Source organism: Nyctibius grandis, chromosome Z, assembly GCF_013368605.1.
Source record: "Nyctibius grandis isolate bNycGra1 chromosome Z, bNycGra1.pri, whole genome shotgun sequence".
NCBI lineage: Eukaryota > Metazoa > Chordata > Aves > Nyctibiiformes > Nyctibiidae > Nyctibius > Nyctibius grandis.
This window is the reverse complement of record NC_090695.1, coordinates 8,483,824-8,508,213: the sequence shown is the minus strand read 5'-3', so window position 1 is coordinate 8,508,213 and position 24,390 is coordinate 8,483,824. Positions and strand designations below refer to the sequence as shown.

At 51.6% G+C, this 24,390-nt stretch overlaps 1 protein-coding gene across 3 annotated transcripts in view; it reads right to left on the bottom strand.

The window, feature by feature from the left end:
• CNTFR (ciliary neurotrophic factor receptor) overlaps positions 1-24,390 on the bottom strand; it is a 215,123-nt gene that overhangs the window by 155,190 nt on the left and 35,543 nt on the right. For 2 of the 3 annotated variants that reach the window (XM_068423189.1, XM_068423188.1), the window contains exon 2: positions 5,347-5,451. The exons of the other annotated variant lie outside the window; for it this stretch is intronic. In XM_068423189.1, the coding sequence (XP_068279290.1) occupies positions 5,347-5,451 (105 nt within the window). The remainder of the gene's footprint in view (positions 1-5,346; positions 5,452-24,390) is intronic. 3 annotated transcript variants of the gene reach the window in all.

Genomic DNA, 24,390 nt, shown 5'->3' with positions numbered 1-24,390 from the left:
CCCGTGAATATAAACAAGTGGGGAAAAGCGCATTCACTAGACAGATAGCCTGGGGAAGTGCCATCACCGTTGAAAGCCCATATGTGGTTTTGTAACAAAGGTATTTGCTTCCTGTCTTGCCCACTCATCAGAGGGATATTTGAGAGAAGCTAAGCAGCACCCTGGAGACAGACTAAAACCAAGCGGAGAACAAGGGATGCTCGGCACGCTCTGCAGGAGCCGTGCAGATGAACACATTATAAACACCCCTGGGAGGAGAAATCTCCTTTCTCCCAGGCTCGCGAATGGCACGCAGCCAGAAGCCGTCACGCAACTATCCTGCACCTGATCAAGAGGATGTGTTAAAAAAACCCAAAAAAAAAGTCAGGTCTTGGTTTCCAAACCTGCCCATGGACAACTCCCTCCCTCCTGCAGCCAAAATTCACTCAAGCCTGAAAAAAAACAGCACTTGTGAAATCTCCAGGCCATTGCGATGGTGTGGTGCAGGGAGATGGCCAGGGGAGCTGTTGAGAAGACCGAGGCAGGCTTCTCGCAGCAACACATAGCAAGAGAATGAGTGACACTGGGCAGCAGCTGAAACAAAATGTTCCTAGTGGATGCAAGGAGAAACTTTTCCCGTCTTAAGAGCCCACCAGCACTGGAACAGTGGCCCAAACAGCCTGTGCTCTTTCCACTTACAGGGGCTTTCAGAAGCAGGCTGGATAAAGCCCTGAGCAGCCATGTCCAATCTCAACTCTCCTGTTCAGTGCAGAGTCTCTGCTGGACTTGAGATCTCTGAGGTCCCTTCCAAACTGGATGGTTTTGCAAGTCTGTTGTGAAACGCTGTGGCTGCAATGTCACATCAGGCCACTGCTTCCCAGGGTCATAACGGAGGGAAAACCAGCACAGCACCTTTAACAACAACACTCAAAGCTAGGCAGAATGAAGCCTTTGCCCTTCTCCCATTCCCAGTTTCATGACTATTGCGACAGAGCAATGTATGGAAGAAAACTAACAGCAACTCTATCATATGAGCACAGGCACTCCCTCATGCCAGGAACTGAATCTGGAGTTGGTAATCCATTTCACCCCGCCCCTTCCACCATCCCCTCAAAAACTATATGCTCACTGAAGATATATATGCACATAGACTGTGAGATCTGTGCTAACTTGGCCTGAGGAACCACTCCAAACATGCAGTTTGCATGGCTGGTGCTGATTCAAATGTCCTCGATAGCGTTTGATGAAGGAAGAAAATGCGTGAGACACAACATGGCAGTGGCCACAGGTGGCTACTTGGGAGGTTTAAGGTGAACAGTAGGAAAAACCTCTTTGCTGGGAGGGTGCCACAGCTGAGGGTCAGGTACCCCAGGAGATGGGGGCGTCCACACTTAAGCTGTGAACACTCAGCTAAACAGCCACACTGACCTGATGTAGCATTGGAAGCAGTTCTGCTCTGGAAACCTCTGGGTCTACGAAGATGCAAGAACCAGATGAGAGATTGCTGGCCAGACCTTATCTTGGTTGCTGACTCCACGAGCATCTATAAGACCCCTCAGCCACTTCATTCTTCCCATCTAAAAAGCAGGTCCCTACTTGGAGGGAGGACAAAGCCCACCTAGAAGCAGTATCACTGTGGTCTGTGCCTGGAGGGGATGCACCTAAGCCAGAAGGTAGAACAGATTCCTTCAGATCCAAACACTGCTAAACATTCAAAAACTGCATAACCAAGCGACAGAAGCAGAGCTTTGGCAAGACATCTGTCCATCTATAAATAGAGCTCAACCGTGTGTCCTTATCGCAGGGCTTTGATGCGTTTGGGGAGAGGATTTTTTTTCCCCTTTGCCGCCGAGTCACAGGCAGCACAGATAATGGGCTTGAATCGATCCAGCTCAAGTATTACTAAACTTCCTACCACCGTGGCAGCACGCCAGCCTCAAACAGGACAAGAGAACATGTGTCTGTTCAGAGCCAACCACAAGGAGCAGGCAGAAAATTGCTTTAGACTTTAAAAATAAACAGGTGCTTTTTGCAGATTTGTAGATCAATCTACAATGTATTTTAGAGGTTTAAGAAAGTCAATAGAAACAAGATATATCATTGCTGCACAAGAACCTGAGAAGTTGTATTTCTATTTACGCTGCTACTAGCACTCCAGCTGCGGGCTCATTTTCCTGCTACTCCCTGCCGCGGTCCCACATCACCACTTCTCCAGCAGCGAAGTTGAGGGAAGGGGCTCCCTCCGCTGCTGCAGTTCACCAGCCCATTGGTTTCGCCAGGAAGACTCGTCCCTGAGGCTGGCTGGGGTCAGAGATACCCTCAAAGCGTCACCACGGCACCTAGTGCCTTGCTTGCGGGAAGAGAATGCAAGGACTGCTGGCAGTGGCCAGGCTGACCTCCCACGCACCGGAGCTCATCTCCTCAGGTCTCCATCCACGCGGGCTCATCACATGAGTTCACTCGAGTCTCTTGGGATGCTCAAGGCAGTGCTGAGATGATCCCTTGGGATTCGTTGCTCAACCTGGTGCTGCTGCAGAACCACCATCCTGCCCTCTGCAAACGCATCCCCAGGGATGTGACAAGCCGGTCCGCTCCTTGCAGACACATTTGCCATGTACCCACCATACCTCTTGCACCATCGTGGCATGACTTGAAGAGGCCTTAGCAGGGATACCCTTGCAAGCCCTCTGCCACCCCCCAGCTCCACCACAGAGCACTACAAAGCATATTCAGAGTTTTTCTCCCTCTTTTTTATTAAGCGAGCCACATGCCATGCCTAAACCAGACCTAAATCATGCCTGTGCCTCCCTAGATCTTGTGCAATGTGTCATCCATTAAACATGCAATTAGCCTGCATTTACAAATCTGTAAGAGGCTCTTGCCAGCCATCCATCCCTTACAGACAGGACCACTCACCTCCCTCTGGTGGAGCCCATCCTAATGGCCCACCAGGAAGCAGATCCCACTGGTACCAGCCACATCCATTTGCCGCAAAAAGCATCTCTCATCTTCCACCCTCTGCCTGAGAGGGAGAAGGATAACGTGTTCAGAGCCCTGGAACAGGCTGCCCAGGGAGGATGTGGAGTCTCCTTCTCTGGAGATATTCAAAACCCACCTGGACGCAACCCTGTGCAACATGCTCTAGGGGAACCTGCTTTGGCAGGGGGCTGGACTAGATGATCTCCACAGATCACTTCCAACCCCCAACCAGTCTCTGATTCTGTGTGTATGTGGACTGGAAAGAGTTGGTGTGGGCCCCTGATGAGCAGGCAAAGCCTCTGTGCTGCGGGATGCCCAACTCCAGTCACCCTTCTGCCCCAGAGCCCAGTTGGGCACAGGAAAACAGGTCAGGCTACAATGGTGAAAGCAGAAACTGGCTTTCTGCCCTCCCTACAAGGCTATAACATGTGCAAACGCCTGCCACACATCCCACACGAATGCCATTGATGCTGCCCTTGGCAGCAAACCCAGGTAAGGTAGCCCATGGCAGTGATGCAGCGCAGGGACCAGCAGCTGGGGCACCAAGGCTGGCAGGAGGACCAGCCTACTGCTGCTCCTCCAACCCCCTTTCCCACCCTCTGTCAGGCTCCAGCTACTCCAACAGCACATCAGCGGGGCTGGGCTTTTATTCCTCCGCTGCCGCGTACGAGTGGGCACCAGGGGACGTATCATTCAGTGAAGCCAAGGAAGAAACAAGCAGCGTTAACCGTTAGCACGTGTGTATGGAGACCCTTCATAAACTCTTTTTTCCCTTGCTCCCATCTGCTTTGCTCTGGGCCACTAAATCCAATTCAGCAGCGCTCAGAGCTTGTACCGAAGCTGCGACACATTTGTCAGATACCTGACTAGACCCATTGTTAATTTTACAGCACTAATTTATCTCACCATATTATACTGCTTTCATTTCATCCCCTTGGATCCCATTACTGCCAGCGTACCTTGTAGCCAGCGCGTAACAGTAATTGGTATTATTAGCGATGTACCTTCCTCGAGCTGCTCTATTTGCAGAGCTGTGAGGAGTCCCTTGGGATGGCCAGTCCACACTGAGGATGAGGAGGGAAGGGGTCCTTATTCCATGTCACTCCACGGATGCCACCACTGGGCAATGCTGAGGGCAGGGTTTTGCTGCTGCAGAGCATCCCTGCATGCCCAGATCCCAGCCCGCTCCCCACTGCGGCTCCACCAGGTGCCGCCCACCCCTGCGGTCCCTTAACCTTGAGCTTTTAACTCCAGAGCCCACATTTAGCCTTGCACACAAGGAACATTTCTGTCCTTGCCTGTGGCTCAGAGGATACAGGACCCCACTAATCCAGGGTGAAAGGGGCTGCGAAACACCCCTGGGAAGCACAGTGTGGGGGAGAGGGCAGGGGAGCTGCACAGGGAAAATTCATGACATTTCATGCTATTTTGGCCAACAGTTGCTGCTCTTTGGTGTAGGCTATTGCTTTTCCAAGATCAACGTAATTAAAGCCATGTAGTTTTAGCTAAATGGGAGGCTGCGCTAGTCAAACGGTGACAGTTTCCACTTAAGATGTCCTTGCCTGGCATTTAGAGACTTGTTAAACTTCAATTCATTATCTTAAATTCTCAAGCACAGCACCAGCAAGCACCAGCTTCCCCAGCATGTCTCCACAAGGTCTGCGTCCCCAGATGGGGCAGCCCCATCCACAAGTCCCTTCTCTGCTCCACCACGGTCCCCAAAGCCTGGAGAAAATGACCCCAAATCTCTCCTCAAGCAACGCTGTGTTATCACAGCCCCATACAAAGCACACATGTAACAGGTCCCAGAGGTGGGACAACCCCTTGACTATGGCTGATGATGGTGGTGGTGTCCTAAGGGGATGCAGCCCTTTTCAGCATAGCCCAGGGAAGTTCATCACATCTGTGATGCTGTACCCCCAGTGCAGGAAAGCAGCAAGTATCCAGCAGGCCTGAGAGCTTGAAGTTGTTCTTGTCTGCGAGAGGTGGCACCTCACCTTCCACCACAAAGCAGGGCTGGGTGACACTTACCTGCTCCAGAGTAGTTCAGCCACCATGGGACTTCTGCTACCCTACTTAGATCCAAGCTGCCGAAATGGCTTTCAAGCAGGCAGGCTCTCTGTGGAGAAGCCTCCCACGTGCAGTCCATGACATGTGCATTTTCCAAGTTGTTCATCCAAATCTGGCCCTCTACAACCTAAATAACCACTGTCAGCACCTGCCCTCTGTGCACAGCAGCCATGGGGCTGCTCACGCACCAGAGCCTTTTGCCACACTTTAATAAACACCGTCCTAGCCAAAAGACACATGGCTGCAGCCCCACCACAGCCCAGAGCACACCAACAGAGGACAAACCCGCTAAGCATGCGCTTTAATCCCACCTCTTACCTCTCCACCAGTCCAGAGTCCTTGGGGTATCCCCAATTTCTCATCAACGTCTGGGGGATTCTTCTGGCTGCTTGACCGACCCTCGCCGCTCAGATCCGGGATGTTCTTCAACAGAACAGAATAGACAACCTGTCAGGTTACCAGGTGGAGCTCTGCCATCGCTTCAGGTTTAGAAAACAACTGAAGGAGGGGGGCATCTGTTTTCCAGCCCTGACAGCTGGGGGTAACTGGTGTAAACATGAAGCTAGTTTAGATGAAGAGCCCTCCCATATGAGCATCACAGTCCAGCCCCAAAGCACGCATTTGCTTAATTATTTCGATTTAGAGACATGAAAGGGGAGAGGGAGGAAAAAAAAAACAACACAGCAGCTTGGGGCATCTCTGATCTTCTTTAAAGACAGACAGAAACGCTCCCCAGCCAAAACAGCATAGCAGCACTAAAACGTCAGCCCAGCACCAAGGCATTCGCCCACAAGGTCTTGTGCTGCCTAAGCCCTAATCCTGCAAAGCCTCACACACGTGTTAAACCACGCGGGGAGAGGCCAGCCCGATCGAACCCGGGAGTGTGAAGAGGAAAGCACGCACAGACGGCTTTGCATCACGGACAGCGAGGACTGGGAACAGAAGAGAGACTTTCTGTGCTGCATCTGACGTGCTGCCTAGTGAGGTGGAGTCCGAGGCATTGCTGTAACCAGCGGTGCCTTCAGTTATAGCAGTAAATACGCTCTTTGTGTTAGACAAACAAATTATCAGTCGAGATCTGTGCTCATTATCTAGCTCTTGTGGCTGAGCTTGTGTTGTTCCCCCCCTCCTTTTTAAATGCTTTGAGGAGGGGAAAAAAAAAAAAGAGTCTCATGGTTCTGCATTATTAAGAATGAAAAATAGGAGCCAAACTCCACTGGCAAGAGGCAAGTCTGGGAGTCGCTCCCGCAGAGATGCTTTCCCAAGGGTGACAGCGACTCCAAGCCTGGAACACCACGTGCTTTAATTAGCGCCCGACCCGACGAGCTTCACCAGAGCCTTTCCTGGGACCCCATCCAAAGCCTGGGCGAGTCGGCGGGAGGATGCCACAGAAACCCAAACTACAACACCCATCCACACCCCACTCGCCTACAAAACCTAAGTAAATAAATAACCCCCCCCACCCCCTCACCAAACTCTGCTGGGTGCCTGATGGAGAAACCCTCATTTGCAAAGCACTGGGAAATAATTAAGAAGTTTTCCCAGAGCTTAAAAGGAGGGAAGCGGACTGTTTGTCATGCCGGCAGCGCATGGTGTGCCGCAATTTATCATGCTTGTCAGGTGTCAGCCACTGAGAAATTTAACTCCAGCTGCCCCGAGACCAACACCCGCAACGCCCCATCACTCAAAACCCACTGTGCCAGGCACCCCCAAGCTGACAAGTGACTGGCAAGGAGGGGAGAGGGCTCCTCCCCACCAAGCCTGCCCTCGCTCTGCAATGCCAATGCAACATTTTAGTTTTCTTTATTTTTTTTTTACCCGCAGATGAAGCGGAAAAGAGGAGATCAGGCTACAGCAAGTGGTGAGGCTCATTCGTCACGTCACTACCTGGCAGGGACCCGCCTGCGCTGTCACACCAGTTTAGCAAGGACAGGACAAAGAGAGATGGGTTTGGTACCGAGTGCCCTCAGGGAGCTTTTTGCAGCATCCTCTGCTTGAGCCGTAAGGACACAGCTCTTGCAGGGATAGTGTGTTATGCTGGGTACAAAGTGCAAAATCCCAGTGCTGTGGCTGAGGGATGTCCCTGGAACCTGCTCATATGGAAAGGACTGACACCTCCTGCTATCTTTGTGCCCTGTCCTGATGGGACAAGTCACCCCTGACAGAGGTCCACCTGCCCAGCTTTCCCCATGGAAGTCAAAGCATGGATTTGCACTTTAAAAACCCCAAATTATGATCAAACTGGGTTTTGCAGGAGCTTGGGATACCCAAAGCAGGTCATCAGCTGAAGGACCTGACTCAGGAAGATCTGAGAGCTAGACTGCCCCAAAACCAGGGGACAACCTTAACCACAGCTCAGGTAGGCTCATGTAAGGAGGAAATGTCACCAGTCACAGAGCAAGGATACGTCCTAGGGCAGGTCCCTGCAGGACAGCTTGCTCCAGTCCTGAGCTCACCCTGCATCACTGAGGACTTGAGCTCCCAGCAATGCCAAGGTCAGGACACTTCATCAACCTGACACCTGCTTTATAGGGCCTGGCTGGGCTGCCCCCCTCCCCTCCCCCGAAATACTCTTGTTTTGGCTATTCTGTAGCAACAAGAGGAGTCAGGAGGAAGCTGCAATCTTTTCAATGCAAAAGCACTAACTGTTTAAGCAGGTCCCTGCAAAACCCTGAAGGAAACCCAGCACACATTGCATGCTGCATGTCCCACATGATGCATCTGCATGCTTCAAGCAACGGCTAAGGGATAACTGAATAACTTCTTGAAAAAAAAACTAAAATAAAAATAGCCAAACACACAGCATTTGCCAAAAAAAAAACCAAACCCAAAACATCTCAGCTACATCAATCAGGAATCAACGAGTTTCACTTGTACCAGCAGAAGGGGCCCAGGGTTTCCCAGCAGCAAGGCACCCTGTGCAAGGGCTGGGGCGCGGGTTTCGCCCTCACATGTGCTCAGAGCAGCGCGGTTCCTGCCGTGGGAGCAGGGCGGCCGCTGCGTCCCCGCACACGCTATATATAATACACCCACACAGCAGCGCTTTTCGGAGGCTCGCAGCTTGGCGTGGGGAAGGTGGATTTTCATGGCGTCAGCAACAAGCAGATCCCTAACACCTGGCTGAAAACCTTCCCCAGAACTATCAGACCCGGTCTCACAGCGCAAAGGTACTAGAGTTTCTTCGGCACAACAACTGCAAGAATTTTTCTTTTTTTTCTTTTTTTTTTTTTTCTTTTTAAGCTGTGGATAGACTTAATGCTTTTTTTCTCCCCCAAACTGTGCTCTGAGAGCAGCATAAAACCCTCTTTGCTAAAATTTTCCAAAAAAATTCAGCCGGAGGCAGAGACATGTGAAGTTTCAGTCCAAATGGTTAAAGGCTGGCGTAGTTTCAAGCAACTGAAGACAGGGGCTTATAATCAGAAGTGTCAGGCAACCTTAATTATATTATTTCCTGAAGGAAATAGTTTTCCTTGCCGAAGTCCAGAAGTTATTAAAAAAAGTTGACCTCACTGGAACCAATCAAGATGGAGACAAGAAGCCTGTGGTGGATTTTTAAAGCAGGCGAGTTCACACATCTGTATTTTTGGGGGTCCAGGATTTTAGGACAGGTGTTCCCGGAGAAGCCTGGCCCTGCGACAGCCCCACGGCCAGGAGCCAGGATGCAGAGACGCCCCTCCATCCATCTTCCTCGAGCCCCCTGGGCAGGGGGACACGGGCTCCCAGGAGCCCTAGGAGGGTGCTCGCCTGCGCCCGGATCGATCGCTTCGCCAACTCGAGCAAAGAAAAACAGCCGGCTGCTTTGTAGCTGTCAGGAGCACACAGGCTTTTTGTCTGTCTCTTCCCCTGCACCCATAAATAAAAGTGACAGCAACTTTATTTAGGACTTCTTCCAGTTAAAAGGGGATGGAAGTAAAGCGAAAAATGAAATCGTAGCTTAGCAAAAGCGGAGGGGGGGATCCTGGAGGCACAGCTCGGGCTGTGATGCGGCTGCAGCAGCCTGGGCTGGCGGCATCCCTCACAGTCCCGAAACCAGCATCCCCTCATCCCCACCAGTGCACCCTTCTCCTCCTCCCTTCCAGGAAAAGAAACCCCATCCCACCTGCCACCCATCAACTCCCCAGCACTAGCCAATAGGCTCAAGGACCTGGAGGGAGTCAGAGGTAGAATAACTGTGTCTCCTGTCCTCCTGAAAGAGATTTAAAAAAACCCCACATAATTCAGAGGAGAGAGTCACCTGTTCCCTGCACATATACAAAGCTTATAGTCGTAGCATCAACAGCAGCCCCAAAACACTGCTCAGCCCTGTGCAGCTCACCTGCATGGCTGAGTGGTGAGCGCAGCATCTCCACCAGCATCCAGTACCACGGGAGGTCCTGGCTGTTTTGGCTATAACCTCCAAGGAGTCTTTTGAAACTGAGGAAAGACCTCCTTTCTATAAAAAGCATGGAAAGAGACGCAAAAAGCAAGAGAGGAAGTGAAGGCCACTCCCCGAGAGGGCTGAGCACCCAGCAGAGCTGGCCACAGGCAATGCCCCAGCATGGAGGAGCAGAGCCAGGGCTGGAGCATCCCAGGTCTGGTCTCCCTCAGCTCCCCGTAGTGTCTCCCAGCAGTACAGCACCTCGTGTATCACAACGGTATTGCAACACATTGAAAACACAAGGTTTGTTTCAACTTTCTTCCTGCTCATACCACTGCTGAGCTGGAGCTATGCCACGTGCAGGAATCCAGTCCCCAACAAGGGCTGGAGGGCTCATGCTGTCTGCACCATGCTTAGGAGCTAGACTGGAGTTACGCCTGCACACAAACACACTCAGGGCAGGCATGTAGGAAGAGACCCACCATCCCTGGGGATGGGTGCCCACCTCATCTGCAAAGGTTCAGGGTGGAAGCTGTGTGCAGCTCCCTGGGGAGAGAGGCTTCGAGTGACCTCATGGGTTTCTTCCACCACTGCCCTCTCCGCTGCCGTGAGTCAGAGATTAATGACAGGCCATTTGTCAGCACCGGTGGCATCATCACCAATCTCATTTCTGAGCAGACATCTGACCTTGCTTGCACCCCCGAGACCCGTGTTACCGCACGGCTCAGGCAGCCTCCTGACAGCTCCCAGGGGACACAACACAAGGCAGGGGACTGGGCTGTGACGCAGCCTGATCCTGACTCAGGATGCACGAGACAAACCTTTCAGCTGCGAGATGAGTGGTGAGCATTTGTAGGCTTGTCCCACTGCCCTACCCTTCTCCTAGCTGGTACCCAAGCAAGGGTCTCCCTTGCTGAGCACTGGATTAGGTTATGGAGAAGGGAGATCCGTTCCCAAAGAGGAGGGCTCAGGCAAAGCCAGCCTTGCCTGAATCTCGGCGGTAGCGGGGGAAGACCTTTTCCCCATGCCTGCAGCATCCTGTGTCTCAGCCCCACGCTACTCAGCCTGCTGGAGGGTTCAATGTACAGTACCAGCTGTAGCACCCAGACCTTCTCCCACAGGCAGCTGTGATCCAGGTTGAATTTTAACCCAGATTTCACTCAATGAGGAGACCAGACAAAATCCAGACACAGATCCACCCTGCATTTGTGAGCAGAGCTTGTACCTGTGTCCTGCAGAGTAGGTGAGCTATGCCACAGGGTCCAGCACCTCTCTGCCCCAAACCAGACCCTATTGCCACCGTACAAGTCTACTATGCAACTGTCACTTGGACATCACTCACAGCTCTGGTCCTCACAACCGCAGAAAGGGACTTAGTGAGACTGCATGAGGTACAGAGGAAGGGGAACATAAGAGCTCCTGCATCAGGGAACACCAAGCACACCAAGACTTTTCAGCCTGGGAAGAGGGAAAGGGCAGAAGGAGGACACAGGACAGCCATATGAGCTCAGAGTAGACAAACTGTGTTGGCCAAACCATGATGTTTACACAGCTCCTTGCTAAATGGCAGAAACAAGTGATTTCAAGAGAAGCAGGGAAAATTCAAGGAGAACAGGTCCTCTGACAAATCCCGGTCCTGATGCAATCTTTGCCTCAACACAACCCTCAGCCTTAGACAGCCAGATGCTGGGAGGATTGCATCCCCACCGGGAAGGATGAGACATCGGGCAGAACGGCTCTTTGTCTGCACTAAGTCAAGCCAGTCCCAGCTCTTGTGCTTCTCATCAGAGGAAGGAATTAGAATGATGTGGGACTGGGAAAAGACAACAGTTAAGATTAAGAAATCAGTGCCATTAAACATCATTAGAATAATATGCCCAGAAAGCTTCATAAAAGGAGATACCATATGATTGAACGCTCTCCAGACCCTCATTTTACTCAGACCCAAAACACCAACCGAGAGTCTCTTCTAACAGCCAACTCTCACAGCTATCGGAAGGTTTTTTGGTTTTGTTTTGTGGCTTTTTTTTTCCTGAGGATTTTTTTTGGGTTTGTAATTGAAACTACAATTCTTTTTAGTTCCAGGGGAAAAAAAAAAAAATCATTTTTCATTAAGCTGAAGCAAATGGCATTTTTGCTTGTCAAAAATATTTGACACAACTCTGACAGACTCGACTAGACATATAAATAAAAGATTTAAACCCTTCTGCTTCAGAGCTTAAGAAAAACCTGCTGTCAGCCCCATGCCACCACAAGCTCTCTCCTATGGGCCACACCGCCTGGGGGCTGCCAGCCCATCCCAGCGCTGATGCTGGGATGGAGAACAGGGACCAGGCACACCAGCCTGTTCATCCAGTAAAACCCCACCAGCCCACGTTACCCCACTGCAGGCTGCCATTCCCGAGGCTGTATCAGGCTCCCCCCAGCTCGACAAGCCAACAGCCAGCTCCGGTGGCAGGGAGGCGAGCGGCATTGATCCCCTCGCTCTCCTGCCACCCTCCGTATCCGATAACGGCATCGACCGGGGAGCGCTGGATGCTTTATTTGCTCGGCCACCCGGGCTGTGCATCGGCAACCATCAGGCCTCCTTCCCCATCCATCGTGTCAGCGACACGGCGGTGGACACCGTGACAAGATGCAGGGCGGTGTCGAAGCCCATTTTGAAATCCTTCTATCCTATTCAAGCCAGAGAGGCTTATCTGCATAGATTTACACTGTTTGCCCCAATATTTAGCTATTGAGCTGACTAATCTGTGTGCAAGAAAAACCCCGGTGGCTCAGAGGCTGAGCAATCTACATCATTCATCATTTAGATTAGCTATTGTCTTAATCCTCTTTAAACTACTGTATAATACATAAGGGAATGGACGTCCTATCTGCTCAGGATATGCAGAAAAAGCCCATGCTGAAGCTCAGAAACTTGGACAGAAGCTAGAATGACAGATCTTACCAAGCCACAGAAGAAAAAGGAAACCTGTTACACCCCGTGACAGCTGGTTTGACTTCTTGCTTTATCCACCCCAGCAGCCTTGAATTATTACCTAGCCAGCTTCCTCAAGGAACACGTAGCTCCTCTGCCCTCTCCCATCATCACAACCCCATTACGAACTGAGGACCCCAAGCCATGCCAGCCCACACAATTTGGTCTTGCTCAAGCTGCTGCCCCAAGGACGAGCACCTCTGTGCCCTGGGAGATGGGACATCCCAAGCCACCATCAGCCACCTCTGTGCTCCTCTCGGAAAGGCAACAGCTCTGCACAGCCCAGTGCCGTGCTTTAGGGCCTGCCTTGCAAACAGGCAGGCTCAGGTCGAGGATTAAAAGTCCGCTTCGCTATCCAGGATCACACCGTGCATCGCTGCGGTGCCCAGTGGGAGGACAAACAAAGAACAGGTTTCTTTATGGAAACAGCAAGGAGTTTTGGGGGGAGAAGGAGGGGGTGCAACAAGGCAGTAGCAAATGAGGCTTCAGTTCATTGCCTACCAGAGCTGAGGGAGCTAATAAACAGACAGATGAGAGCTAAATTGTCTTCTGAACCTCTGTATCAGTATTCACATTACAGAGGCTGCTTCCAGCAATTCCAGCGTATTAATAATAAATGCTACATAATTACAGCAGACTTGCTTTTGTCCTCTCTTCCTGTTTTCTGTCAATGTCTGCTTAACCCAGTGCAGCCCACAGCCATCCTCCACCAGCACCAGCCCCTCTGCGGGCAGCACAGCCCCAGCACCATGGATGGGTGCCTCTCCAGCTCCCTCCGGGGCTGGACATGGTGCAAGGGGTGGTGAAAGAAAGCTCAAGTGCTGATGCCAGTCCACAGTGATCACTTTCTACCTGTCAAAGATGTGGCGATGTCGCTGCAGGGCATGAAAAAGGAGTATTTGGGGCCTTGGAGGGGCCTTGGACTGTGCAAACGCCATCTCTAAAGCACAGAGGAGCACCGAGTCACTGACAGCTCCTTAAAAGACAACAGGGTTTATGGCCTCTCCTGGTTTTCACCTCCTCCAGATTTGCAGCTGAAGCTACCTTCCCTACAGAGATGCTTTTGGGGTGTCTCTGCCCCAGCGCATCAGAAGCCCTCCCACAGCACCCATGGTCACAGGGCTGTTGGTGGTGACGGTTCCCCGGGATGCACAGACCAGAAGCAATAACACCACTGTCACGGTTTAAGGCTGGGCCGGCTATTAAACCTGTGGCAGACGCTCTCTGTTAATCCTCCTCCCCCCCGAGAAGGGGAAGGAAAAGAGAAAAGGGAGACAGACTTACGGGTTGGAAAGTTAACAGTTTTAATGAACTGTAATAATGAAAGAGTGAATAATAATAATAATGGAAATAATTAAATATACACAAATATATACAAAACCAAGATTGAGCTCCCCCAATGTCGTCTATGTCACCACTGGCACTGCAGGGCAGGCTCCGGGAAGGCCCAGGCTGGGCCCAGCAACAGGCGGGGACTGGATTCAGGGATGCACGGATCAGGATTGGGGGCAGCAGGAAAACAGACAGAGTCCTCTTGGGACAGTGGCCATAGCAGAAGGGGGCAAGAGGGGCGAGACCCTCATGATCCCCCCACTTTATACTGAGAATGACATGTATGGGATGGAATACCTCGTTGGTCAATTTTGGGTCACCTGTCCAGTCCGCTCCTCCCTGCAGGTGCGACCCTTCTATGGCTCTTCACACATAATTAGTAAGAAATTTAGCAGTGACCTTGATTTCTCTAAGAACAAGTACAGCAAGAGCCTTTCTGCATAACATCCCTACCGGTGCCTCAGTGATAACTACAAACTTTGAGCGTTATCAGTCCTAGAAGCAGACACTGTCTGCAAAACATGCAGTTAGTTTCAGAAAGTGCAGTTACTTAGAAGAGACTTAGCTGAAAGGAAAAATCACAGAGAGGAAAATTGGTCTGTTTTAGGCCAAACCAGGACAACCACACACTGCTGGGAGCTGGCAGCAGGCTCCGGGGTAACCCCAGAAGGAAGTACGCTTATGTGCGCTTGCAACCCAGAAGCCAACCGTATCCTGGGCTGCATCAAAAGCAGTGTGGCCAGCAGGTTGAGGGAGGGGATTCTGCCCCTCTACTCCACTATTATCAGACCCCACCTGCAGTGCTGTGTTCAGTTCTGGGGCCCCAACGTAAGAAGGACATGGAGCTGTTGGAGTGAGTCCAGAGGAGGCCATGGAGATGATGAGAGGGCTGGAGCACCTCTCCTATGGAGACAGGCTGAGAGAGTTCGGGCTGTTCAGCCTGGAGAAGAGAAGGCTCCAGGGAGACCTTCCAGCAGCCTTCCAGTACCTGAAGGGGCTACAGGAAAGCCGGAGAGGAACTTTTTACAAGGGCATGTAGTGAGAGGATGAAGGGGAATGGTTTTAAACAGAGAGAGGGTAGATTTAGATTAGATATTAGGAAGAAATTCTTCCCTGTGAGGGTGGTGAGACACTGGCCCAGGTTGTCCAGAGAAGTTGTGGCTGCCCCCTCCCTGGCAGTGTTCAAGGCCAGGCTGGATGGGGCTTTGAGTAACCTGGTCTAGTGGAAGGTGTCCCTGCCCATGGCAGGGAGTTGGAACCAGATGATCTTTAAGGTCTCTTCCAACCCAAACCATTCTATGATTCTATGAGGCAACCGTGGGAAGACATGGGAGATGACACACAGGTCCCAAGTCTGGCACCCAAGTAAGGAAGAACAAAGCCTTTGTGTAATCAAGTTCCAGACCAAAACACCTCCAGCTTGTGCAGCAGCCACCTCCCCACGCTTCCTCCTTCTTCTCCACAGTGTCAAGGACCCTCGGACCCAGCTGCTCTTCCCAAGCATCCATCTTCCTAGGCAAGCTGTACTGAAATGCCATGCCCTGCCTGATCATTTCATGAGCTGATTCGAATGAGAGTTGAAGACCCTCTGGCACTTTTTTCCTGACTTTTAGAAGCGTTTCATCCAGTTTAGCTGCAAACTAAGCTCTGGAGCCTGCTTTGCTTCTCACATGCCTGTCTTGGTGAACATTTCTTCCTCAGTTGCAGGCAAAGAGCATCAAAACTCTGGAGAAGGGTCCATGTTAACAGTGCAATAGCTGTTTATAGCAGAGCACAGGTTTAATTTGCACCTTTCAGGCTAGCTCTCTCTTTTCCCAGCCTTGCAGGGAGGCTGTCATGCCCCCTAATATGGCTTCAATAATAGAAGAGAACAAATACCTCAAATGGGATTTCTGTGAGAAGAAACCAACACGCAAAACAAAGCTTGCCTGCCTTCCAGTGCAAATTAACTCAGCTTCTGCCCCAACTACAGACCTTTCCAGACATGAGACCCACTGGACGGCAAACGGAATGCCAAGTAACTCAGATGCAAATCTCTCCCTGCACAGAAAGTCTCAAATGCTAAGGGAACACTTGGCTCGAACAGCTGAGCATTGAGAAGCCTTGAAATGGAAAAAAAACCACCTCACACCCAGCTACGATCACTCATGCAGGGAAGACAAGGCTGGAGCAACGTAAGACCGGCTGTGCCTCAGACACCAGTGTCCAACATGGGCCATGCACAGCATCCCCCAGCGCTGGCATTCTGCCACCGCTCTCCGCCAATTCCCATGGCTGCACATACCCACTTTGTGTTTTCTGTGCCGTCTCCTCCGCAAGGTGAAGCATAGAAGCATTTTTCCCCCTGTACATGTCATAGTCACTTTTTCACGGTTCTCAGAAAATGAAGCAGCAACCAGTTGTTCAGGAGAAAATGCCGAAGAAGAAACACAGCTATTCTCCACCCTACACTGACCAGTAGAGGTGCTAAGAAAAGTGAGAGGTACAGACCACGTAGGTAATGGGAGGAATGCACAGGACAGGAGTCCTCTGGACCACTCACATGGAGTGGGCATGCCAGAGAAGGATGGAGCAGAATGAGGAGCAGGAAAAAAAAAAAAGAGGTATCATCATCATCATATCAAGCTCTTCCTTTGCAGGATGGTACTTTGAGTCTACTTTGAGAACAACATTGCCAGCAGATAGCCATGGGGTATGAGGAAGCCCAAGTTCATTCTTGCCGGGTGGCCCTGGGCTGGTGACATCTCGGTGGGCTGTCTCTTTCACAGGGCAGCCCCAATTTCTTCACTGCAGGGACCTCTGCTCCCTGTGCAAAAGGCACTCAGCAGGCTGGAGTCCCCACACACTGCCATGAGCTGGTGGGGCCAGGAAAGGAATAAGCCATATGGAAAGGGAAGGGAAAGCACCACGAGCTGCAAGGAAGATGACATATGTCAACCCAGAAAGGAAGATCCCGAGCTGTACTGCAGCTCCGGGACACACACCACCACCCAGCCAAGCAACCTGTGCTGCTGGAGCAGCTCCCACACGCAGAGGGAAGCGATGGCCCTGCCAGCCCCTCGCAGTGCCCGGCAGACACACGGACAACCTCCAGCACTGCTGGGCTGGCTGTCACAGGAGGACTGCAGGTGTGGGAGGACAGTGGAGCACCCAGACTGCTCTGCATGCTCCTCTCAACAGGGCACTCCCAAGTCAAGCTCAAACCCTCCCAGCATGGATCCCTGCGTAATAGCACTAGAGAGTAAAGCAAGATTTGCCCCAGGATGATCAGCCAGCACTCCTAGATGCAGAAGCAGAAAACGATTAGGCTTCTGAGCCCCAGGCTCATCTCCAGGACTGCCTGCATCACATCCCCCTGCCAGGGCTGTTTCCCCGCTTTCCAACAACATCCACGTCCAAACCCATGCCCCAAATCTCAAGATGCTCCTAGGCAGTTGATGGCAGCACACTGCAGGCTGCGTGAGCCTCTTGTGTCAGCCCCCTCCACATGCCATTTCAAAAAAAAAAAAAAAAAAAAAAAAGAGAGCAAGTTATTAGTTACAAATTAAGCTGGTAATTGATACTAAGCTCTGTTAGCTCTTGGGGAAACAGAGGCAGAGCTGTGGCCCTCACAACATGGCTCACTGATTGCAACTGCAATACGAGGGGCCTAAGCTCCCTGGGAAAGCTGCTTTGGACACTGTCACACCACTTCCAACTCGAGCTGAACACACCAGCCCAGGGATCTCTTAATACTTCACTTCCTCCGGCCCTGACCTACCTCCAACACACCACTCAAACACTCTCCCAGCTGACAGACACAAGTGCAAACCCAAAATCAGCACCCACAAGCACCAGCAATTGCCTCTACCAGACTTCTTCTATAACACAGCAATTAGGGGTGACGGCCCCAGGGCTCCTCTGAAATAAAGATCTCCTTGCTGGGAGGGGATGAACAGTTTCCCCATCACCACATCCCAGCATCACTTAAAGGTTTGTACAGCAATAAGTCCCCATTTTGCTTGGCCCTATGCAGACTCCTGGCACCTTGCAGAGGATGAGGAGATGAAGCAAGGCAAGAATCAGCCCACACCAGACAGGTAAAATCAGGTCAGCTGAGATCCTAGAGCTGAAGAAACCCCTCCTGCCTCAAGTTTCTCAGCTGTGCCTTTTGGAAACATCAGAAACACAGTGCAGAATTACCTCCTCTCTTAATAAAAAACAGGTAATAAGTAATTAAATAGTAATATTAATAATTAATGAGTAACAATTCCTTAATAAGGGACAGTAAAACTTGAATTAATGCACCCCTTCATCCCAGCTTTGAAGCACATGGAAGCTCCTCTGTTGCACAGGGAAGCACAGCACTTGCCTGCACTGGACAGACCTGCCTGTGGATGCCGAGGTCTCCATTCATCCACTCTCGCACCACCCTTCTCCTCAGGCAGCTCAATTAAGCCTAAGGAATTACATCCAGCACAAGTCACAAGCAAATGCAGGAAGACTTGGCGACCATGGTGCTGCGCAAGCAGAAGGTGAATAAATAAAATTGACTCAAGTTGACAGAAAACTGTGCAGTGAAGCTTGCTGGAAGTTGCCAATTCAGTGATAGAGATTCTGTAGCAAAGCACCTGTTTGATTGACTTTGGCTCACAAGAGGGCAAAAAGAAAACATGACAAAAGCCAATTCTACTTTTAAATAGGAAAAACTCCAGAGAAGTTTTATGCTATTTCAACGTTTAAGTTGGAAAAAAAATAGTTTAACCAATAAAGAAAGAAAATATTGCTAGTTACCAGAACGGATCTAGGATCAGACCTGTAGAATAACATAGGCTGGCCCAGATCTCAACTTAATACCTTGCAGGAGGAGCCAGACCAGCCAGCTCAGGTCACACCGGGGCTGCTGCAGGTCAGGGCTGAGCATCTCAAAGGCTGGACCTTTCCCATCTCTCACTCCTGTTGCAGTGTTTTACCACACTCATGGGGACAAGATACTTCTCAAGTGCCTGATAGGCAATCATATGCTCCAGATTGGGCTGTTGTCTGCTGCCCTGTCCCTGGGTGCTTCCAAGAATGAGTCCAACTCCTGCCTTTCCTCACCTATCAAGGGGCTCAAAACAGCAATAAGACCCCCCTCAACACCCTTTTTTGCCTTCCCTCCCACAGGCTGCTCAGACCTGCTGCTCTCAGCATCTCCGACACCATTCTTCTCCTCCATAAACCCTCCAAGTTTCCCTGCTGACAATCACTGATGAGTTTTGACACCACATTCCAATGGGAGATGGTGGTGGGGAAATATTGTAAACCAAGTCAGACTTCACAGCTTCCTAGAGGGCAAGAAACCCTTCCCAAATCTAGTCATAGCCATAACTGTCACAGTTTTCCCTTCAAAAAACAAAGAGCCCTTTATATTGCTGCTCCACAGCGATATACACAGTTGCCATTTCAACAGAGTTTTCTCTCCATTCCTTCAATTTGAAGTCAATTATGGCAAGGTTAATGGGGCAGAGAGGATCCCAGTTGGCTGGGTAATGATGTCAAAGCACCTGGCATTGCCTGGGCAACAGCTAGGCAGCAGGGATGCAAATGAAGGCACAGGATTGCACTTGGTCCCTGGAAACGAGCTGATGCAATTGAGCGTATCAGCATTGATGAACACGGAAATAACGAGAGCACCCAGAGAAACAAGACACTGATGGTGGAGGGGGTTGCACCCAGCAGGAAGAGATGGCTATGGGCACTGTGCGCTGGGTGTCAACGGGAGCAGGCTTCATGGTGCTCAGCATCCTCCAGGTCTTCACCCAGATGTCCTTCCCACAGTTTAAGGCTCCAGCTTGGCACACCCAAGACTAACCATGTCCCTCTGCTGAAGTCTCTCCTCCAGCAGCTTCTGGCTCCTCTCCAGACAAGCTGAGACAAGGAGAGCAAGAGGCGAGCTGCATTAAGATGTGCGTCAAGAGGGCACATCTCAGGGCGACCTGATAAACATGGGGCTGAGGCAGCAAAGACCAAGGGGCAAGAGGTGCACAGGAGCAGAGGTGCTTGAGAGCATTTCAGTGCAAGGAGCAGTGACTTGCTTAGCAGGAAGGCCACTCCAGCAGTGCAGCCCACCTTTCTCCAAAGCTTGCAGTCCTTACATCACCTGTAATTAATATTTTGAAGCTTGCAGGCAGAGCAACAGGATCTGCTACGCGGGATGTTGTCTGCCAGGACAGCACTTGGCACAATGTGGTTCCACGGACCAGGACTACAGGGCAGCAGATAAGAGTGCTGCAAGCCTTGGACACCAGCAAGCCATTTCCAGCTTTGGTGCACCATCCAGCTGCTGTATCTTCTCCCTAGTCCATGAGTTCCATCAGGTCCCCCTCAACACATTTACCACCTGGAAAACCTTCGCTCCTGTACTGTAATATTCAGTGCTTTTCTATCCCTGGCCTTTAAGCCCACTCCACGTCACCACTCTCCCTCTTTCCTGACCCCACTCACACTCCAGCACAGCTGCAATGATGCAGCTGCCTTTGGTCTCCAAGCAGAGGCCACCCACACCTCCACATCCCAGTGGCATCGGTGGGCTGATGCCCCATACCCACCCTCTCACGCTTTCAAGCTGACCCTCTTCAAATCCAGAGCCCATCCCAAAAATATGCTCCACAGCAGCAATGGCTCCACCAGCAGCCATGGTGAGGTTCCGCAGGGGTTCTCCTGCCCCAAGAAAAGCTATATTAGATGGGCAGGGGGGAAGCTGATGGCATTTCTCACACCAGTGACTAGTAGAGCTTGCACAGTTGAGATGCAGCTGTGCAAATGAGACCCCGGCAACCACCCCCCAGCCCCAGGGATTCTCCACAGGCATGAAGAGCACTGTCATGGACACAAAGCAGCCGACACCACAGGGGAGCAGTTGGGTCATGCATCCATTTACAAGGTCATCACCCTGTGCCTCTTTAAAGCCCTTCACTTTCCCCCGAGGCAAGTCAAGGTGACTTGGACAGACCCTGATGCTCCTGCTCCCACCGACGCTCTCTGCTATCCCCTGCCCTTGCACTGCAAGCCCTTTGGAGCAGAGAGCATCCTTCTCTGCTCTCTGGAAAGGGACCAGCAAAGCAGCAGCTTGTGTCATAAATACCACCAGCAATGGGCAAGAGCAGAGGAGTCATGGGCTCTGGAGGGACCGGGAGCATCCCCAACCAACCCATGTCCAGGCCCTGCAGGACATAGGGCTTGCCCTGAGCAAACACCTTCCAAGCATCCTCCCTGCTCACCAAAGTGGGACCAGGCATGCCTGAGCTCACAGCAGTGCCATCCCCAATGCCAGGCCTCTCCTTGAGTCCCAGCTTGCTGCTTTTAAACTGTCAGCAGTAAAACCAGCTACACATCAGAGGGAATTAAATGGAAGAGGAGAGGAAAAGAGAATTAAAAAAAAAAAGAGAGACAAAAGGGAGAAGAGACAGCTCTGCTAACAGTGAGTCAGCCAGAAGTCTCCGAATCCATTTGAAATGCACAGGGCTTAATTTAACTTAATGGTTTTGTCAAACATTGGCACTCTGTTAAAAGCACAGGAGAGCTGGTAATCCACATGCCCAGTGGCTCTGTCTTTGCTAGTCACAAGAAGGCTGCTGTTCCAGTCCCCAGACAGATCCATCCGGCTTCACGCAGGCAGCAAGCATGGCCCTGGCTACTGCAGTCACTCATTAGGGCAGCTCTGTATTTACTTAGCACTGGCAGCAGCCCTGGCTTTGCCCAGAACGCAAAAACAAACACAGTCACTGCATTTCTGAGCTTATACACGTCTTAAGGCAGCTCCAGGCTTCTCCTGAAAACATAGCTCAGGCAGGGGAAGAGGGATTTGCAACTTTCCCCCGGGAAGACAAAATGAAATCTCTCACCTTCATGGTCTTTGGAAAAAAAGTTGGAAGAAAAAAAGAAATGCAAACTTCTTGTTCACAGGCAGGCAAAGAAAGCCACAACTTGAGCTGCAAAGGCCAGTTCCCCATCCAGCCATCTCCCCATCCTCACTGCTCTCCCTCATCTCTCCAGCAGTGCTAGGTCAAGGGCTCCCAGAAGCTCCCACGAGATGGGACGGGGCTCAATGACAGGGGGAACCAGGCAGCACTACCTCTGCTGCTGTCAAACCCTCTTCTAGGAAGAAAAAAACAGAAATATCAGCCTGCTATTTAAGATGAGCTTCCCTCTGCAGACAGGAGATTGAGCCCATCTCTGCACACAGACAAGAGGGTTTTTAAGCCTTCTCACCTGCCCTGATGCCCTGTTCTGGCAGCAGAGGGGGAATTCAGGACACCTCATATGCTGCCTTGTGTTTTGCCCCCCACCTCCTCGAGGGCACCAGTGGATGACCCGCAACACCAAGCACTGTGTGATTCAAGCCAAGACACAGGCACACAGGGGACAGGGACCAGGGCACTCTCTCCTTTGCAGTGAGAACAGTCCAAAAAGGACAAGCTTGTTTGTAGTGTCTTGGGAGGAAGCTAAAACATTGCTTTTAACCTTGCAACTGTCTGCAGGACATCAGTCAGCCACACATCTGCCCTCTGCACCCACACCCTCCCTTGCACCAGCAGCCACCACAAACTGGCGAGACCTGAGACGCTGGGAGCACAGCTCTGCCCACCTCGCCATCTCCACGTGCTCCCAACAGCAGATCCCAGAAGCCTTCCCTTCCCCAGGGCAGAGCCTCAGTTTCCCAGCACATCCCTCAACCCTCCCTCCAGCTCAGAGCACCCTCCCTGCCACGCACCCCAGGCAGCAGGGTTTGTTCAAAGGGCCAGCACTAAAGGAAGCACTGCTGCCAATCCCCAGCCTCTCAGGACAGCCTCAGAGCAAACGGCTACAGAGGGAAACAAGCCCTAAACTCCAGGGCCATGGGCACATCCCCCCTTGCATGCAGGGCAGGTGGGGAAGGGGCTCCAGAAAAACTCAGGGGGGGCAGCAGAGGCTTTTGAGACTATGCATCCCCTTAAACCTCCCCCTCCATCCCAGGACCTGGGTTGCTGTTTGATTTAAGACGCAAATGGGATCGAGTTTAAAGGTCTCAGTCTGGCCCTTGACTCCTTGGTGGGAGTCTTTCCACATCACAAAACCACCAGACAATTCAGCCTGATTGACAGCCTTTCAGGCAGAGAGGGGCCCGGGGCTGGAGGGAGGGGAGGGGGCCATGGGTCAGGGCTAAGGGGGGGCAGCCAGAGCCGTGCATGGGGCTGGGATAGCAGGGGATGGCTGCGAGGTGGGGATGATGCTCAAGGGTTGTGCTTCCACTGGAAAAAGATTTCTGGGGAAGGATGAGAGAGGCTACAGCATCCTTGAGGGATGCAGTTCCACTTAATGGCATAAGCCAAATTACAGACAGCACATACAAGTGAAAAAAAGAGACTTGGTTTAATGCACTTTTTCCCCAAGATAAATGGATAGCAGTGGACACCAGAGAAAGCAGGGAGTTGAGGACAAGGCAGAAGGGGGACCCTAGGCTAGGAGAGAGGAGAGAGGGACAGGCAACAGCCAGGAGGGATGAGGGATTGGAAAGCAGGTGAGCAAATCCAGCACTCAGTGACCCTGGGCTCAGCCACTGAGGCTGCAGCAAAGGCTGAGATGGCAGCACAGAAGCACACACACGTGGACAAGTGCACCCTGTGCCATACTCTGCTTCATGTTCCATCCCCACTCTCCAGCTCTAGCAAAAACCCAGCCCAGTGAAAGGACATCACCAAGTCTCCCATGCAGCAATAGGCAGGGTTGCCAGAACAGCCAGTAGAAGTGATTCCTCATCTCCTCCACTGTCCTCCTCACACCCCAGCTTAGGAGAGCTAGGCACAACCCACAGCTCCCTCCAACACAGCTTTTCCCCCAGTACCACAGCTGATGCCAACACCCTCCATGGGCCTGCAGAGCCTAGTCTTCAGCTGTACATGGCCAGCCCCCTTTCCAAACCCAGTTACATCGCTAATTTTGGGAGAAGGTTCCCTTAAAAGTACGCTCACCTTGCAGCCTGGGTCAAACCCATGTTTGCCAGCTCCTTGTCTCAAGAGGACACAATGCATCTCTGTGACAAGCTGAGAGTCATCACTTGGGGAGACTCGGCAAGGGAATGTAAGACGACCACAGATACTTGTCACGCTATCTTATTTATCCCTCCATCTGCACACAGGAAACCCTTTCTCCTACCTTTTTTTTTTCCTCCTTTAAATAAAAGAGAAAAATTTTAAGCTGGTGCTTTAAAGCACAGCAACCGCCAGCCCATCTCTACGGCTTGCCAAGAGAGCAATTCATCCTCCGCCTCCATTCTGCAGTAGGTAAAGCCCCCCCCCTCGCTTTTGTTCATCTCCCCGCTCTTTTGTCTGGCCCTGAAAGCGTTGATCACTCCTGCATGAGGAATGTGAAACTGATGTGATGTGATAGGAACAATGCTCCAGCCCCGATCCTCGCAGCCACATCAAAGTCCCCATTTGCATGGCTTCCCCTTGCCTGCCTGTTCCCCTCTGCCCCCAGCCGCACTCTGGCTGCTTCAGCGCCTTCATTGTCCTCCCAGCTTCGAGAAGCAGCCTTGGCCTCCTGCTAAAAGGCGCTCGATGGCCTCCCCTTGCCTGCCGCTGCCCCAGCTCACCCGTGGGAGATGGCGCCCATGGGCAGCATCCAGCTGGCAGGAGGGGTGGCATCTGCAGGTGGCACTGAGCTGGGATGCACCGAGATGATGCCTGTGTTA